The sequence below is a fragment of the Setaria italica genome, chromosome II (genome assembly GCF_000263155.2).
Source record: "Setaria italica strain Yugu1 chromosome II, Setaria_italica_v2.0, whole genome shotgun sequence".
NCBI lineage: Eukaryota > Viridiplantae > Streptophyta > Magnoliopsida > Poales > Poaceae > Setaria > Setaria italica.
Genome location: NC_028451.1, coordinates 30,421,357 through 30,437,897, shown reverse-complemented (window position 1 = coordinate 30,437,897; position 16,541 = coordinate 30,421,357). Strand labels below are relative to the sequence as shown.

Sequence of the window (16,541 nt, the reverse complement as noted above, 5' to 3'; positions counted from 1 at the left end):
GAGTCAGTAATATTTCTATTCCAACAGGGCAACAAAAATCATCTCTGCATTCCATTAGAAAAATAACATCTGTAGGAAGTTGGAAGCAAGACATCCGAGTTCTCAAGTCCCAAAGCTCGGGCGATCTGCGCCATGGCGATGGCACGCGCTCAAGTGTAGGTAGCCTCTCTCCCACCAGGCCACCAGGGCTCCCCGCTCCACTGCCACACCGCAACGCAATGCCCCCACCGCGGCCCCGCCTCCCCGCCTCGGCCCCAGCCCGCGCCATCTACGCGTCCTCAGCCTCCCCCGCCGCGCGCGCCCACCACCCGCTCGACGGAATGCCGCGCCGCGGCGCCGCGGACCGCCTCTCGCACCTCCCGGCCGCGCTCGCGGATTTCATCCGAACGCGTGCGGCGGGGGCGGGAGGCCGCGGCCCGTGCCGGTACTCCTACGGGAGCTCCATCGCCGCCTGCGCCACCTCCGCCGCGCCGCTCGCCTTCGCCGAGCAGCTCTACTGCGCCGCCTGGAAGGACGGGCTCTCGCGGGACGCCTACGTATGCAGCGCCGCGGTCGACCTGCTCGCGAAGCACGGCCGCCTGGAGGACGCGCTGCGGGCGTTCGAGGACGGGGACCGCGGCAGCGTTGTCTGCTGGAACGCGGCCATCTCCGGGACGGCGCGCAACGGTGAGCACGCGCTCGGCATCGAGATGTTCTGTGACATGGTGAGGGGGTCCTCTTGCGGGCCCAACTCGTTCACGTACTCTGGGGTGCTCAGTGCGTGCGCGGCCGGTGCAGTGTTGGGGGTTGGGAGGGCGGTGCATGGCATGGTGGTCAGGTGTGATCCCGGGTACGATGTCTTCGTTGGGACATCGATTGTTAACATGTATGTGAAATGCAGCGAGATGGGTGCTGCCATGAATGAGTTCTGGAGGATGCCAATCCGGAATGTGGTTTCATGGACAACTGCAATCGCTGGTTTTGTGCAGGAGGAGGATCCAACAAGTGCCATGCTACTGCTCAGGGAAATGGTGCGGAGCGGCGTGGCGATTAACAAATACACTGCTACGAGCATATTGCTCGCCTGTGCTCAGATGTCCATGATACAGGAGGCTAACCAGGTGCATGGCATGATTATGAAGACTGAGCTGTACTTGGATCATGTTGTCAAGGAAGCTTTGATTTCCACATATGCATATGTTGGGGCTATTGAGCTGTGTGAGAAGGTGTTTCAAGAAGTTGGCACAGTTAGCAACAGAAGCATCTGGTCAGCTTTCATATCCGGGGTTAGCAGCCATAGCCTACAAAGATCAATTCTGTTGTTAAGGAGGATGCTATCTCAGGGCCTGAGACCAAATGACAAATGCTATGCTTCTCTTTTCAGTTTCGTTGATTCAACTGAGCTTGGCAAACAGCTGCATTCATTGGTCATAAAAGATGGGTTTGTTCAGGCTGTTCTTGTGGGAAGTGCACTCTCCACCATGTACTCCAGATGTAATGATTTGAAGGATAGCTACAAGGTCTTTGAAGAGATGCAGGAACGGGATGAAGTGTCATGGACATCAATGGTTGCTGGTTTTGCAACACATGGTCATTCAGGTGAGGCATTCCAGGTGTTCAGGGATATGATTGTTGATGGTTTTACACCAGATGATGTGTCGTTACGTCCCATTCTATCAGCCTGTAACAAACCAGAGTATTTGCTCAAAGGGAAGGAAGTTCATGGACATGTCTTTCGTGTCTATGGAGGAACCACATCCATTAACCATTTCCTTGTTTCCATGTACTCCAAATGTCGAGATTTAAAATCAGCTCAAAGAATTTTTTATGCAACTCAATGCAAAGACCAGGACATGTTATCTTCAATGATATCTGGATACGCTACAAATGGTTATAGTGAGGAGGCAATCTCATTGTTTCAGCTTATGTTTACAACTGGTTTTCGAATAGATAGATTTGTATGCTCATCAATTATTAGCGTCTGTGCTGACATGGCAAGACCATTCTATGGTAAACTATTACACGGGTATGCAGCTAAAGTAGGCATACTATCTGACCTGTCCGTGGGCAGTTCTCTTGTGAAGCTATACTCCAAAAGCGGCAACCTGGATGATTCTCGTAAAGTTTTTGATGAAATAAGTGCCCCTGATTTAGTTACTTGGACATCTATAATTGATGGATACGCTCAGCATGGAAGCAGTCAGGATGCTTTGGTGATGTTTGATTTGATGATTAGACATGGAGTTAAACCAGACCCTGTTGTACTTGTGAGTGTTTTGTCTGCTTGTGTCCGTAATGGTTTGGTTGAAGAAGGCTTCAAACATTTTAATTCAATGAGAACTGTGTATGGGGTTGAGCCAGTGTTGCACCACTACTGCTGTATGGTTGATTTACTTGGTCGATCTGGGAGGCTTGCAGAGGCGAAAAGTTTTATTGAGAGTATGCCTGTAAAACCTGACTTTATGGTGTGGAGCACACTGCTTGCTGCTTGCAGGGTTCATGATGATGCTGTACTTGGACGTTTTGTAGAAAATAAGATCCGTGAAGAAAATTATGATTCAGGGTGTTTTGCTACTCTTTCAAACATTCGAGCAAATTCTGGAGACTGGGACGGAGTAATGGAAATAAGGAAATCAGTCAAGGATGGGAAGAAAGAACCTGGATGGAGTATGTTGTAAGAATAAAAATGCTTCAAGAGATATATAGAAAAAAAGTGAATGCCACACAGAACTTAGAAACATGTGTGATGGCACAAATCGGCCATAGAAATTGACCAAAACATTTTGCAGAGTATGTATTCAAAGCTTCCTGTCTCAGCGATTTGTTTTTAAAGAATTTTTACGATCTGCTTTCCTATTAGTGAATGCATTACATAGGTGTTTGGTTTAAGGAACCAAGTCATCATTGGATGTATTCAAAACTTTTTGCAGAATATTTACTCAAAACTTCCTATCTCTGAAAGATTTATTAGAAATGTTTATGGTCTTCTTTTTAATTAGTGAATGTATTACATAGCTGTTTGGTTTAAGGGACCAAGTCATCGTAGAATGGCTTAGTTCATCACTTCATTATGCGATCATTCCATGATTTTTTTAGGGATACTTCCCAACTTTCTACAGGTATTGTGGTAACAGGGAATGATTTGTTCATGTCAAACATTTAGTATTTCTGTAACCCTAAACAACTAGGTTATGTTGGGAGTTATGCTTAAAAAATAAATCCATTCACCATACCCTCATATCAAACACTCAACAATATACTGTTAAACTTGAAACCTTTACCTATTATCATATGGAAACTGGAAAGTGCACCAGCTGATCCTGGTTGTATGTAAGTATAACCATGAATGTCAGTGATATTAAATAAAACTGTCAAGCCTTTTCCACTGTTAAATGGGCTTTGCATGGAGAAGAATTGTTGGTTGAAAAAAATTCCACTGATGAAAGAATAGCTTTTGCAGAACTCTTTCTGTACCAATTTGTTACTGTTCACCTATGATGGAATTTGCGTATTTTACGTAAAGGGCACACAGAACCGAATCTATTTTTACCAAGCTGTCCTCTTTGATATCTTTACTGCCAACACGGGTATAGTTCGTAAGGTATAAAGGTAACTGAAAATGTGTAATGGATGTCTTTTGCTAACAGAGATGCTAACTGGTATATTACTTGTTCAATCATCTATCAAATCTACCATAAATCAAATGAAAGTTAATTTTTTGGTGGAATTCCATACTCATTAGCTGAACTGTATCTGTTACTAGGTTTTATTGCATATGGATCATCTCTATGTCCAATACCTCCATTGTGTGTACTCTGATCAACCATGTACCGGTTGTATGGTCCAAACTGTCTTAACTCTGTGTTTAGCAAAGCTTCAGCCATAGTATTCCAGGGACCATGGTCAGAAGCACTGATGTGGCTTCTGATGGCTGACTGCTATGGATGTCTTTCTTTGACAGATGAGGTACAGCTAGATTGACTTTACATGAGGTTCCATCTTGTGAAGTGTTGGGCTTCTGCTGCTGCTGTGCCTGCAAACAACCAAACATTGTTGGGCTGTTGGCTGTTGAACGAACCGATTTGCTGAGCTAGAGGAGCTTTCCAATACAAAATGTGAAGCTTATATGGACTGCAAGGCAGATAACATCTTTAGTTCTGTTATTTGCTTGTTGCAATTGATTGACAAACTCATGAGTATTTCTTGCAAAAATATTGGAAGGATATGAAACAGTTGCAGATCCAGCAGAGGAGAAGAAAAGCCAAAGATCTTTGTCCTCTCAACTCGATGCAGTAGCAGACAGGAAATTTATATATGTTGCTACTTAGCAGATACGGAACAAGAAACAATATGGTGATTGACGTGCAAACAGATATCTTGAATTTGACGGTGAAGTAAGTCATTTTTCTGAGAAACAAATAAGAATTGGAACATTTTGTCAATTACAAGATAACATATCTAATATCTTATTTGTTCAATTCTACAAAACTACTTCAGTTGATGTTACTACAGTAGTTAAAATTTAATTTGAATGAAATCTCCCAAAAAATTGAATTGCTTCGAGGCAATTTCAATTTGATACTACAGTTACCCCGGTCTGCGTGTGACATACATTAATGAAGTTGAAGAGAGGGATGGTGACAATGTTCAGTCAGGAGCTCTTTAATTCAGTTGTAGTAAAGAAATCTTTACCATTCGGAACCTATGATGTCAACCACAATAGCACTTATACTTTGTATCCTGCAAAGGAAATATAGAATATAAAATTGCCAGGACCGGCAAAATTAGGCGAAGGGAAACCTGAAAGCCAAATCATGTGGTCATTCAACAGCCGAAGATAGATAGATTTGTAAGCTCATCTATTCTTAGCCTCTATGCTAACATAGCAAGACCATTATGTGTTAAGGTTTTACATGGCTATGCAACTAAATTAGTGATTCTCAGACGGTCGGACCTATCTTTAAGCAGTTCACCTGTAAAGCTGTACTCCAAAAGTGGCAACATGGACGATTCTCGCAAAGTTTTTGATCAAATAAGGGTCCTGGATGTATTGCTAAGCTCAGCATGGAAGCAGTCAGGATGGGATTTACATACATAGAAAAACACCTTACCATTGAATTTGCATACTTGCATAAAGGTCTCGCACCTAATTCTCATTGAATTATAGGGTATCCATTGAACTGAAGAACTAGACATATAAAACTGAGCTCTCTCTGATAGCTTTTCTGTTAACACGGGTATAAATGTATATTCGTAATGCATGCAGTTACAAACCCAAAGTAAAAATGTACAATGTATGGTCTTTTGCTAATCGATGAAGATAGCTCTTAGTCTTATGTATCTAACTATGCATAATATTTTTCAGTGGAACTGCTATTTGACATTTCTGTGGGTGGTGGGGGGCAAGGGAGAGAATCACATGGTATGCTGCTGGTCCAATCATCTGGTGAATCCACCCCTAAATCAAATGGGAATTTTATTTTTCGTGGAATTCCACACTCAGTGCCTGAACTGTGTACATGAACAGGTTTTCTTGTATATGGGTCATCATCTTTATCTCCAATAGCTCCATTTGCATCTATACCCCAATCATCTGTGTATCCATAGGATGGTTCAAGCTGTTCCATCTCTGTGTTTGGCAAAGCTTCATTCATGCTACTGACTATTTCAGGGGCCATGCTTAGAAGCACTGATGTGACAGCTGATGATTTCTCCAGTGATTGTGTTTCAAATGGCAAGATGATCGGACTGCTATGGGTGTCTTTCTCTGACAGCTGAGGTAAAGATAGACTGCGGTTAAAGTTAATAACTTTACATGAAGAGCCATCTTGTGAACTGTTGAGCTTCTGCTGCTGCCGCCCCTGGAAACATTGTTGGCTATTGAATTGATTTGCTGAGCATGATGAGCTTTCCAAAGCAAAATGGGAAGCTTGTATGGACTGCAAAGCAGATAGCAGCTCTGGTGTTGTCGTTGCAATTGATTGAGGACCCCAGGAGTGAGACGACACTCTTTGTGCCACAGAGCTAGGCTTTTTAAATATCCTGCAAATAGACCATGCATCCTGTTTGATAAAGGAAACTATAAGAACAATGCAACACATATAGGCATTTTCTGAACTTCTGGGCTATACCTGAATGTTCAGAGTAAAATACTTACATTGGCTGGAATACTTTTGTCTTTTGGTGTTTTAGGAATTGAGGGATCACTGAGAGAAGGCATCCTGTACTCATGCATCATCCAATCTGTCTTGATCCCTTTTGCTGCTCTCCCTTTGTAAAAGACAAGAGACTTCTTCAGGCCTATGCATTTTGTTCCTTCAGAAGAGTATATTGGCCTATCTGTTCCTGTTGCTTTCCAGAATCCAGCTACTGTGACTCTATTTGGTCTAGCACTGTTCCGATACTTTCGGTCCCTTGGGCAGTAAAAGTACCATTCTTTTTCCCCGGTGCTTGCAAGTTCTATGCAAGAGCAATACACAAGAATATAAGATTGCAGAAAGTTAGGTGAAAAAGTAGGCAGGATGTAAGCTGTCAAGAGGGCAAACATAGTATTCTGGTGGGAAGGTACTAGTACTAATCTACAAGGTATCTATTGATTTGAAGATGAACAGCTTGGTGCTTGAACATACTATTGTAAATATGGATGAAACTGAGTGCATACTATACTACTATGTTTCCCACTTTTGCTATTTTTTTATGGTTGCCATTGTATTCAGAACCCTTTCACTTGCATGCTCACAATATTTGATTTCCTTTTCCTGGTGATGGTGTAGAAGTCTTCACCCAAGTAGATTTTGTGTTTTTGCACCAAAGATTGGCTACTATAAATTTGTCTAGATTTGTTTCAGAACTCAAGATCTATCCTAAAGGGGATGAAGCTGACATTATTGTTTTGCTGATGTTCTTATGTTACTTGCATTAGGGATAATTGTGTAAACTGAAAGCTGTATCTTCATGCTGTAGTTTTTTGAAGTGTGGGCAGTACTTGTACGTCATGTTGCATGGCGGATCATGAAGTTGGAGTGCTGTGGCTTGGGCTACCGACTTCTGTGCATACTTTTGTTGATATAAGCTGGTGGTGAGGATTAATCTCGAGCTCCTAATCTATCCTTTATGTGGGACATAATATATGCATGCTAGTAGATAGAGAAACTACATTCCACCAGTTCTATTGAACCAGAAATATAGATTCTTTTTTTGCAGTCATTTATCATTTAGAGAAGCAGTTTCTTCACAAGATCGAAATTGGTCGATTTACTAAGAAGAGGTACAGAGAAAGTAGTGGCTTACTTGGGAGATCCCATGGATCATATTTATAGATGTCCAACTGCCTGATGAGCTCTATGGACAGAGGTTTTTGTTGAATCTTTCTCTTGAGATAAAAGCCAACGAGCTCTTCATCTGTAGGATGGAACCGAAAACCAGGAAGGAGGACCTCGTCTGACTTGTCCATATCAGCTCTCTCATCCATAACTTGGGCTGGTGAAGACTGATCCTCGTTACCCACTCTTAAACTACTGTGGAAATAGTGAACGGTTTTGGGACTTAAATTGCTCAGGTGAAGACAAACGCCCAAAGCTCGCTCTCTCTAAAGTTACTATGGACTCCCTACTGGCTACTGTCATGTGCAGTACGAGCTTTGTTTGTGCTTGATCAAAGATGACACAGGTCTTGTCACTGGCAATGAACACAGTGCATTAACGCTATCCACTCAGACAAGAGACGGTGAACTGCTTGATGGACCTAGGTTTTAGAAGTTGGGAAGGAGGAAGAGAAGGCCAGTAGCTTAACTGGAGGAGACGAGGTGAGAAACAAGTGCTTTTATAACTGATCTTGGTGATGAACTGCATTTCAATTATGAACGTTCCCAAATGCCTCTTACTACACGCCTGTGTTCCGGGTCATAAACGTTAGGAAGGGAAGGGTAACATATGCTTTACAAAAGAAATCATAGCTGCCGAAACACGACTAGACCACCTCCGGTCCTTTCAATAAAGAACTCCTATATTCCTTGTCTCTCCGAACCTATTTAACATTTTTAACCAGGGATTAGTATATCAATGAAAACAATCTTAGCAGCATACAGGGACCATCGGTCCCTTTCGATTCACACTGCACACAGGATTATATGATCTAGGCATGCAGGATGATATTAACAGGCATAATAAAATATTCTCCTACAGCAGTAATTGTGTTGAGAAATCATATATACAAACTGAACGATTTTTATGCAATAGAAGCTCAACACTTTTTAATACATCAGATGATGCACCGATATTAGGGATGTAACTGGGTACCCAGTGGGTAGTTCTTGGTCACCACCTTAGTTTACTTCCATTCCACTTTTCTTGCTTTGAAATTCGGATTAGTTCGATTAATTTGGATGAGAGAAATCAGAATTTGTATTTCTAACTAATATCACAGCCGCCAACAATCTTTAAATTCTTCTTAGATTCACTTTTTATGCAAACATTAGCATTAAGAGATATTTCTCCATTCTGTGGATTAAAAAATATCTTGCATATTATTGTTTTACTATGCACCTACATCAAGACCCTTTCATACTTGTCTAATTTGGTTCACACTGTAGAAGATGCATTTATGTGGATAGATTTTTTTACTTGTCTAATCAACTGGAGCAATGTCGATGTGACAGCATATGCACTTGTCCTTATGAATTTCTGTCTGGAATTCTTTTGTCTTCAACCAGCAATATTATCTCACTGCTAAAAAATCGCATTAGGTTATTACTTACTACCTCACCGTATCAATGGCCTAGCAATGTAGTTGTCGTCCATATTTTATCTGCTGTCGTCGTGTACTACTTCAAATCTCACGGTATCTTATTTTGAACTAGTTTTTTAGGGCTCAATGGCGAGCAAAAGTGCATTTGAGAACTACTACTATACTATATTGTAAGCCTGTAATTCTGTCATTTTAGTTTTACCTCTAGTTGGCGTAGAATCAAGCTCAATTTGTTCATACATTTTGGTTTAATGCTAATGATAGGCTAGGCTAGTTCATTGCTCGTTCTAATTCGTAAGAGTACACTCTCAAATCTTATTTAATACTAAATTTCATGACTTAGTCCTACATGAAACATTGTAGAAACCTTCCATCTTCTCTTTCATCAGCTGTTCTATAGTATCTTGACATCATATTGGTTTTAACCTTTTCTGAATCATATATACCTCTAATGAAACGTGCCGCTTCCATCTTGTTTACACCGGAAAGCTTAATAATAACTAAGATAGATCCTTGTATTACATTCACCAGCAACTGCAACTTATGTACAACTTCTTTAATTTTGCATGCAGTCAGCGAAACCTACAAAAGAAAGATCCTGAGTAGAGTGATCTCAAGAACCCCAAGGTTTCATCTGAACGATTACCACCTAGTCCGCCCTACAAGGAAGGCTTCATACTTCCCTATCATTTCTTTGTCCATTTACACTTACCAACTTTACATTGCACCATTCACAGCCGCTCTGCTTGCGTTTGTCATGACTGTTACAGCGATGGAAATGGACTGGTCGGAAAGCAACACCTAACCTCCCGATAATATAATTGGAGCCGTTAACTTCATCTGATCCTTGAACGAAGTTACTAGATAGGACACCAAGCCAAAGTGCAGATCAATCATGTATCAAGAAGATTCAACGTATCCTGAATTCCTGATGCAATATTCGCAGCTCTTCCATTCACATCGAAGATCCAAGGAGAAAAATAGTAAATGTTGGAACCAAGTTTGCCTTTTATGTGTGTGTGAGGGAACAAGAAAGATGTTTGCTAGGCCGTGGTTGGGCCATCACGAGGCACCAGGAGGCTCTTGCGGCCCAAAAGGGGCTGAAAATTTAACAATTCCCTACTGGGCTGTCAATCAGCATAATGTTAGATCTAGTCGTGTGTTTTTTCTCTGCAACTTAGGGGGCGTTTTCTTCCACTGTCTTATTTTTAGCACGTGTCACATCGAATGTTTAGATACTAATTAGGAGTATTAAACGTAGACTATTTACAAAACCAATTACATAAGTGGAGGCTAAACGGCGAGACGAATCTATTAAGCCTAATTAAGTCTAATTAATCCATCATTAGCAAATATTTACTGTAGCAACACATTGTCAAATCATGGACTAATTAGGCTTAATAGATTCGTCTCGCCGTTTAGATTCGTCTTATGTAATGGGTTTTGTAAATAGTCTACGTTTAATAATCCTAATTAGTATCTAAACATTCGATGTGACGGGTGCTAAAAATAAGTCAGTGGAAGAAAACGGGGCCTTATACAAGTTATACGATCACGATTCCCTTGCAGCGCAGATAAAGTTTAATCTGATTCTCCGAAGATCTCGGTAAACCATAAATATTGAAGGAGTATCAATATCTGATACGCGAGCATTCGTGCAAGTATGTATCTGTATCGGAGCACCCGGATAAAGGTATAGCTATGATCCGTCTAAACTTATACTAATACGAAACAAGGTTCGTTTTAAACCGAGTCCGCGGCCGTTGCATGATTGGTCTGTGTCTTGTTCATGCCTGCTACCCCTGCGCGTGCGCACAATTAAAAAGAACTAGCTAGGAATAATCAACTTGAAGCAATCCAACTATATATGCAAGGATCATTATGATCGTTCAGTCATATACAGCTAGCCTAGTGTACATAGAAGATTGCAATATAATTGAGTTTTCCAATTCAGAGATTCCTATAAGTAGGACCCTACACACAGCTCTTCTTGCAAAGCCAAACAGCCTAGCCCAGTACGTAGTGGAGCTTCAGCTTCCAGCAATCCTCTTCCCGCTCCATCAATCTCTAGCTCCCCAAGAAACACCAGGAGGAGCATGGCTGCCGCCTCTAGCCGCAGTGCCGCGCGGAAGACGGCCGCCGTTTTCATGCTGGCCCTGCTCGCCGGGCAGGGGCAGCTGCTGATGGCTGCGCCTGCGGCCGCCGCCGACAGGCGACGCCTCAAACTTCAAGGGCTAGGCAACAGGCGGATCCTCCAGACCGACCAGTGCAGTTTCGCTTCTAAAAGGGACAGGTGCATTGCATGCGTGCAAGACTGTTTGGCCGCCGGCCCCTCACCATGCACTCTCGACCCCATTTCTTGCGATCCACCAAGTTGCTCCCGCTGCTTGACCGCGTGACATGCCCTGCGGTTGTTGTTTCCGCCGTCGTCGTGATTGTTGGACCCCCAGGCGTGATTATATATCATCGAAGTTAATAATCCTGCACTTATCGCTTTCTATACGTTCCGTCCACCACGTGCGCGCGCATGGATTAGCGGTCCACTTTCAGCCCAATAATTAGCATCTAAAGGAGTATGTGCCCACTTAATTAATCACGTGGTGGTGAATGACCTTCCTGATGTATGCAACAATTAGTGGAAATAAATTGCACCGTGCATGCAAGAAATAGTGGAAAGAGCATGCAAAAAAAAGAAAAAAATGATGATGTGACCCACATACATATAAATCTAAAAACTAAAAAATTATAACTTCCAAACCGAACATCCAAATTAAATTTTAGTTACATCATTATGTTTATTACGATGAGATCTTCAAAATAAGACCCCACTTGAATATGTTTGGATAATATTTTTTAAAAAATATTTTTTAACATACGGATTAATTAGTTCGGATTAATTAGTTGTAACTAATATGAACAAATACTTGGACACCACGAACAAATTACTATTTCCTGCGAACAAAAAATTAAACATGATGAACAAAAAATGGTACGATGTGAACAAAAATATTGAACATCACGAACATTTGATTGTGTATGAGAAAAAAGAAACTGAATCATCATGAATAAATAAATCCACATCACTGAACAACTTAATCTACAAAATCAAACAAATAATTTAGAATAAATCAATCTAAAAAACTAGAATCACATGCAAACTAGTTATTATTACAGATGAATAATTGAGTTTATATGGCGACTAAATATTATAACATCCTGAACAAATATTATAACATTACGAGCAAATTATTTTTATTGTTGAACAATTCGGTATACAAAGCGAATCAATATTATAACATTAAGAACTCGTGGATTCGTGGATTCAGGGGAAAGTGATTAACCATTTGAGAGTCAGGGGAAGGTGAGGTTAACAGGCTATCTCGGGCTGGTCTCTATAAATCGTGCTGGATTGGGCTGCCCGTCGTATAAATCTTGCTAGTACATTTTGCCTTTCTTTTCAAGACTAAATCTTGCTAGTACATTTTGCCTTTCTTTTCAAGACAAATAATATTGTGAATCTTTTTTCTGTATGTAGTAACATCGGAAGTGGAAGGAGAAACACCCACGCCACCATGTATTGATTAACAGGATTTTTTTTCATTTTTTCTGTAGTATTTTATATCTGGCCGGAGATCAAAGTTAGGTGCTGTGCATGGTTGACTCTAATCAGTTCGTTCCTCCAACGAAGAGGAATGCTTAACCTCAGCTTTTTAGATTAAGGATAAAAATTTGACCTTCTATATCCACATGGTGGATATATATAGCCAAAGCTTACAGAGAGTTATTAGACTCTAATCCTTAACAATGAAGAGCTCAAAGAGCTCAAAACACAAGAAAGAAATTTCTAAGGCAAAGAAAAAATTAGAAGACTCAGCTTCATTCTTCTTCTTTGTCGATGCTTCAAACTTGCGTTGTCTTTATGCAGCACCAATCCATCACATCTTTTGTTTGCTTAGAAACTTAATGTTCGAATTGGAATACTTGTCTTCTATTACTCGCACAACAGACTCCACCTTAGATAATGAATGTCAGGTAAAAAGATCTTCCAAGACGACGCCTTCAAGAAGGACACGACATCGAAAACGCCGTCGCCACCCATCCGGTGAGCCGGAGTAAGGTTTTCACCTAGAAGACCGCCGACCTTGCACAAAACATCACAACAAACACCTCAAAGGAGGAAAACGACACCCAACGATGCCGTCGTTGCTGACACTGACACAACAGTCGGGTAAAGCTTTCACCTATAGCTTCTGCACGACCATATCATTACCACAACAAGAATTCTGTCAAGCTCCCGCCTCACAGCGCGAAAGAGGTATCAAGGACGTGCCGGAGGCCCGGAGGCGGCCATAGGCGTCTCCTGGCTGGGGAGGCATCCGGCCGATAAGGAGGCGACCTGGCTGCCGGTGAGCCCACAGGGCCAGTAGAGCACGCAGATCCGGGCCATGGGGAGAGGTCCGATCACCGGTGTACGCGCGGCGGGCTACCGCGCCGCATACCGTCTCACCCATGCGCCATCGCCGGGATGCCATCCGGCCCGTGGGGAGGAAGGTCCGGCCGCCGGCGTATGCACAGCTGCCGCGGACTGCCGCCATCGCAGGTCGTGTCGCCCACGTGTGGCCGCTGGGGACGCCGTCCGGGCCATGCCACGGGCGGCCGCGGGAAGACCTGACCCGCACCGCCGCTGGCCACCCGCCGGGGAGACCCGCGCCGCCACCACCTCGTCGGCAACCGCCCGTCGAGGATCTGACCGGCGCTGCCGCCGCCGCGTTCGGCCGCCTGCCGGGGAGCCCGACCCCGCGTCGTCCTTGCACCAGATCTGCAATGTGAGAGAAGAGGAGGAGGAGGCGGAGGTCCTCGCCGCTGCCGTCCTTGCGGCCGCCGGGCTTCCAGCAGCCCACTCGGGCAGCAGCGAGGCGGGGTAGAGGGTAAGGCGGGGTAGAGAGTGGGGCGCGGCCGGTGGCGGCGAGGGATGGAGAGCCGCTCGTGCCCCTTAACCTCTTAGCTTCTCTTAGCTTATTGAGGTTAAACGAATAAGTGCCTGATATGCTTTCTTGGTTTCGGAAGTCAGCACTCACACCACCTTACCTTAATTGGTAACCACATACCACATACATTAACAATTCCCTTGCTATTTTGTAACTAAATTGCCCCTTAACTAGATTGGTGTATCTTTTTTCTATATGTAGGTACACTTTGGAGGTGAAAGGAGAGACACAGTTGACGAACCTACTTATCCATCCCATGTTGTAAGTCATTCCAAGAATCCTGGAGAGTCAAAGTATCTCAAGTTTGACCAAATTTATATGATAATATAATAACATTTATGATGTCATCTAAGTATCATTAGATTCTTCATCAATTATATTTTTATAGTATACCTATTTGATGTCATAAATCTTTATAGTTTTTTCTATAATTTTGGTCAAACTTGAGATGCTTTGACTCTCCAAGATTCTTGGAATGACTTACAATTTGGGATGGAAGGATTTGCTGAGAAGCTGCTGGCTTCCGGCACAAGCTGTGGATAGATAGAGCAGCGTGAGAATATCCCTCGATTTCTCCTAGTTATTTGATAGCACTTGAAAATGAAAGCAAGACGAATCCTGATAGGATAAAATTGTGTTTATGATTGTATATTGTAAATTGCCTGAACATTGTGCATTGACCAAATTGTGGACGGATGGCAGATCAAATTGTGATAGTAGGTAGCTGATTTGTAAGTTGTAATATGATTGTCATTTGAGATCTTTTACAAATTGAAGGAAATTGATGTATTATATAATCATCGATGTGGGATGTTTTCACAGTTATTGGCATGCTAAATCTGTCTTTCCCATCGTGTTTTGTTTATCCACAGTTTGCTGCAAACTGAAGAAACAATGCACAATAGAATTCCAAATTATGGGTAATATGAAGAGTGACAAGTTAATGTCTGAGTCAGATGCAACATAATGCAAGTAAAAATTCATTATTACACCATAACAAAAATCCAAGGCAAATAACAAAAGAATGCTGCAAAGTGGCATCTTTAACAGCTTAGCAACCATGGATGACTCCCGGCCGCCTCCTCCTGTCATAGCAACTCCTGACCTCCAACCATGGCGTGTGCGATTTCCATGGAGGCGGCGCCGGAAGGCCTGGTACCGGTATGCGGCGAAAGAAGATCGAGTCACGATGGGATCGCAGCCGCGGATGAGACGCACGTGTGCAAGGCGAAGATATGGTCTGCCTCTTTTTGTTTCAATTCCTGGAGCCGAGATTACGTAGGGCTGGGGCTGGGACCTGGGACTGGGAGGGATGGGAGCCGAGCCGAGGCTGTATGTGGGAGCCGAGAGCGCGTGCGAGACCATGGGCAATGAGCGATCCGTCGGATGGAGGCAGCCTCCACACAGCTCTTCTTGCAAATTAAAGCTAAACAGCCAGTCCTCTTCTCGCTCCATCTCTAGCTCCCCAAGAAACACCAGGAGGACCATGGATGCTTCCTCTAGCCGCAGCGCCGCTCTGAAGACGGCCGCCGTTCTCATGCTGGCCCTGGTCGCCGGGCAGCTGCTGATGGCTGCGCCCGCGGCCGCCGCCGACAGGCGACTCCTTCAACTACAAGGGCTCGGCAGCAGGCGGATGCTCGTGGATTGCAGCTGCATCTAACAGGGACAGGTGCCTTGTATGCTGGGCAGGTTGTTCGACTGACCTCACATCATGCGGCGACCCTTGGAACTCCTTGCCTTGCACTCCAGATTGCTCCCACTGCTTGAACGCATGAAGAAATTAGCTGATTGAAAGGTCCCGGTCTCCCAGACGGTCAGACCAGACACATGCGCAGGGGGCTCCTTTGTGTTTCGTTGTTGTAGTGTCGTTGTGGTTTGTTTTTGCTTCCATCGTGTTGCTAAATTGAGGGGTAAAGTGGTCCATGACATCTTGAGTATTTATATACCTCGTCTTTGTACAAGTACCCGTTGTATTTCGTTCCAAAGTCTTGTCGACCGATGAATAAAGATCGATTACCCTTGTTATCATGTAAAAAAGATTACATGTGTGGTCTATGATGGTATACTCTAATCTGCTTTGTAAGGGGTTCTTTGAAGGTATTTCCTTGAAACAAATCCGTACCGTTGATTGTTAAGTGAGCTACTACTAGATTCAGAACATTTACTGACTGGACTTTTTAAGTGGACGACGGGATTCAATCATTAGCATTTTTCTCCTCCGAATGGCTGACAATGCGTACGCGTGTGATTGGATCATTTCCTGTGAGTGAAGACGAATTCCCTACCAACTATTCACCGACGACGAAAATCAGATTAGGTGCACAAATAAGAAAAGGCCCCGTCGGCAACCTGCTATTTATCTCTCAGCACATGTCACAAATCTAGTAGAACTAATGCTACTAAAACATTTAATAACGCATTCACCAGGATTTATCCTCACAAATTGGTACGCAAATTGGTGTTTGTGCATATATACGTTAAAGGGGCACTCTATTTTTAGGCGGTGGGTACAAAGAAACTCACGTTAGATTACATTACATGGTGTTTTTAAGACCGGTGCTAAAGGCCAAGGCTAATTTACACACAAAGAAAGAGAACATCAACTGTGTCAAGGCTGTGACATACTTCTACCACGCAGCTTTTTTTTTTTTTTTTTTTTTTTTGATAAAGGACTACCACGCAGCTGTTGAAAGGCAGCATGCGACTTGCGACGGCTTGTTTCCAGAGCCTTGCTTCATTCCTGATGTACACGAAGAGCTCGTGGTTGTCCCTCGTGCGGAACACAGAACACTCTGCCATTTGGCTCGCTCACGCCATACCATCAAGACA

At 43.2% G+C, this 16,541-nt stretch overlaps 2 protein-coding genes across 4 annotated transcripts; one reads left to right on the top strand and one right to left on the bottom strand.

The window, feature by feature from the left end:
* Nucleotides 1-25: 25 nt before the first annotated feature.
* Nucleotides 26-5,896, top strand: LOC101775463 (pentatricopeptide repeat-containing protein At1g74600, chloroplastic). Of its 3 annotated transcripts, XM_012843461.2 has the most exons (4): nt 26-2,769; nt 3,941-4,373; nt 5,345-5,401; nt 5,507-5,896. In XM_012843461.2, the coding sequence occupies exon 1, from the start codon at nt 219-221 to the stop codon at nt 2,655-2,657; it is 2,439 nt and encodes an 812-aa protein (XP_012698915.2). In that variant the 5' UTR covers nt 26-218; the 3' UTR covers nt 2,658-2,769; nt 3,941-4,373; nt 5,345-5,401; nt 5,507-5,896. The 3 variants fall into 3 exon arrangements, with proteins under 3 accessions (XP_012698915.2, XP_004956806.2, XP_022680197.1); XM_004956749.2 differs by lacking the exon at nt 5,507-5,896 and having other exon boundaries at nt 5,345-5,476; XM_022824462.1 differs by lacking the exons at nt 3,941-4,373; nt 5,345-5,401; nt 5,507-5,896 and adding an exon at nt 3,743-3,931.
* Nucleotides 5,325-7,777, bottom strand: LOC101775876 (putative NAC domain-containing protein 94). Its single transcript, XM_004956750.3, has 3 exons — nt 7,270-7,777; nt 6,137-6,438; nt 5,325-6,041 (listed from the first exon to the last, which is right to left on the bottom strand). The coding sequence occupies exons 1-3, from the start codon at nt 7,448-7,450 to the stop codon at nt 5,325-5,327; spliced, it is 1,200 nt and encodes a 399-aa protein (XP_004956807.1). The 5' UTR covers nt 7,451-7,777.
* Between the last annotated feature and the right edge of the window lie 8,764 nt (nt 7,778-16,541).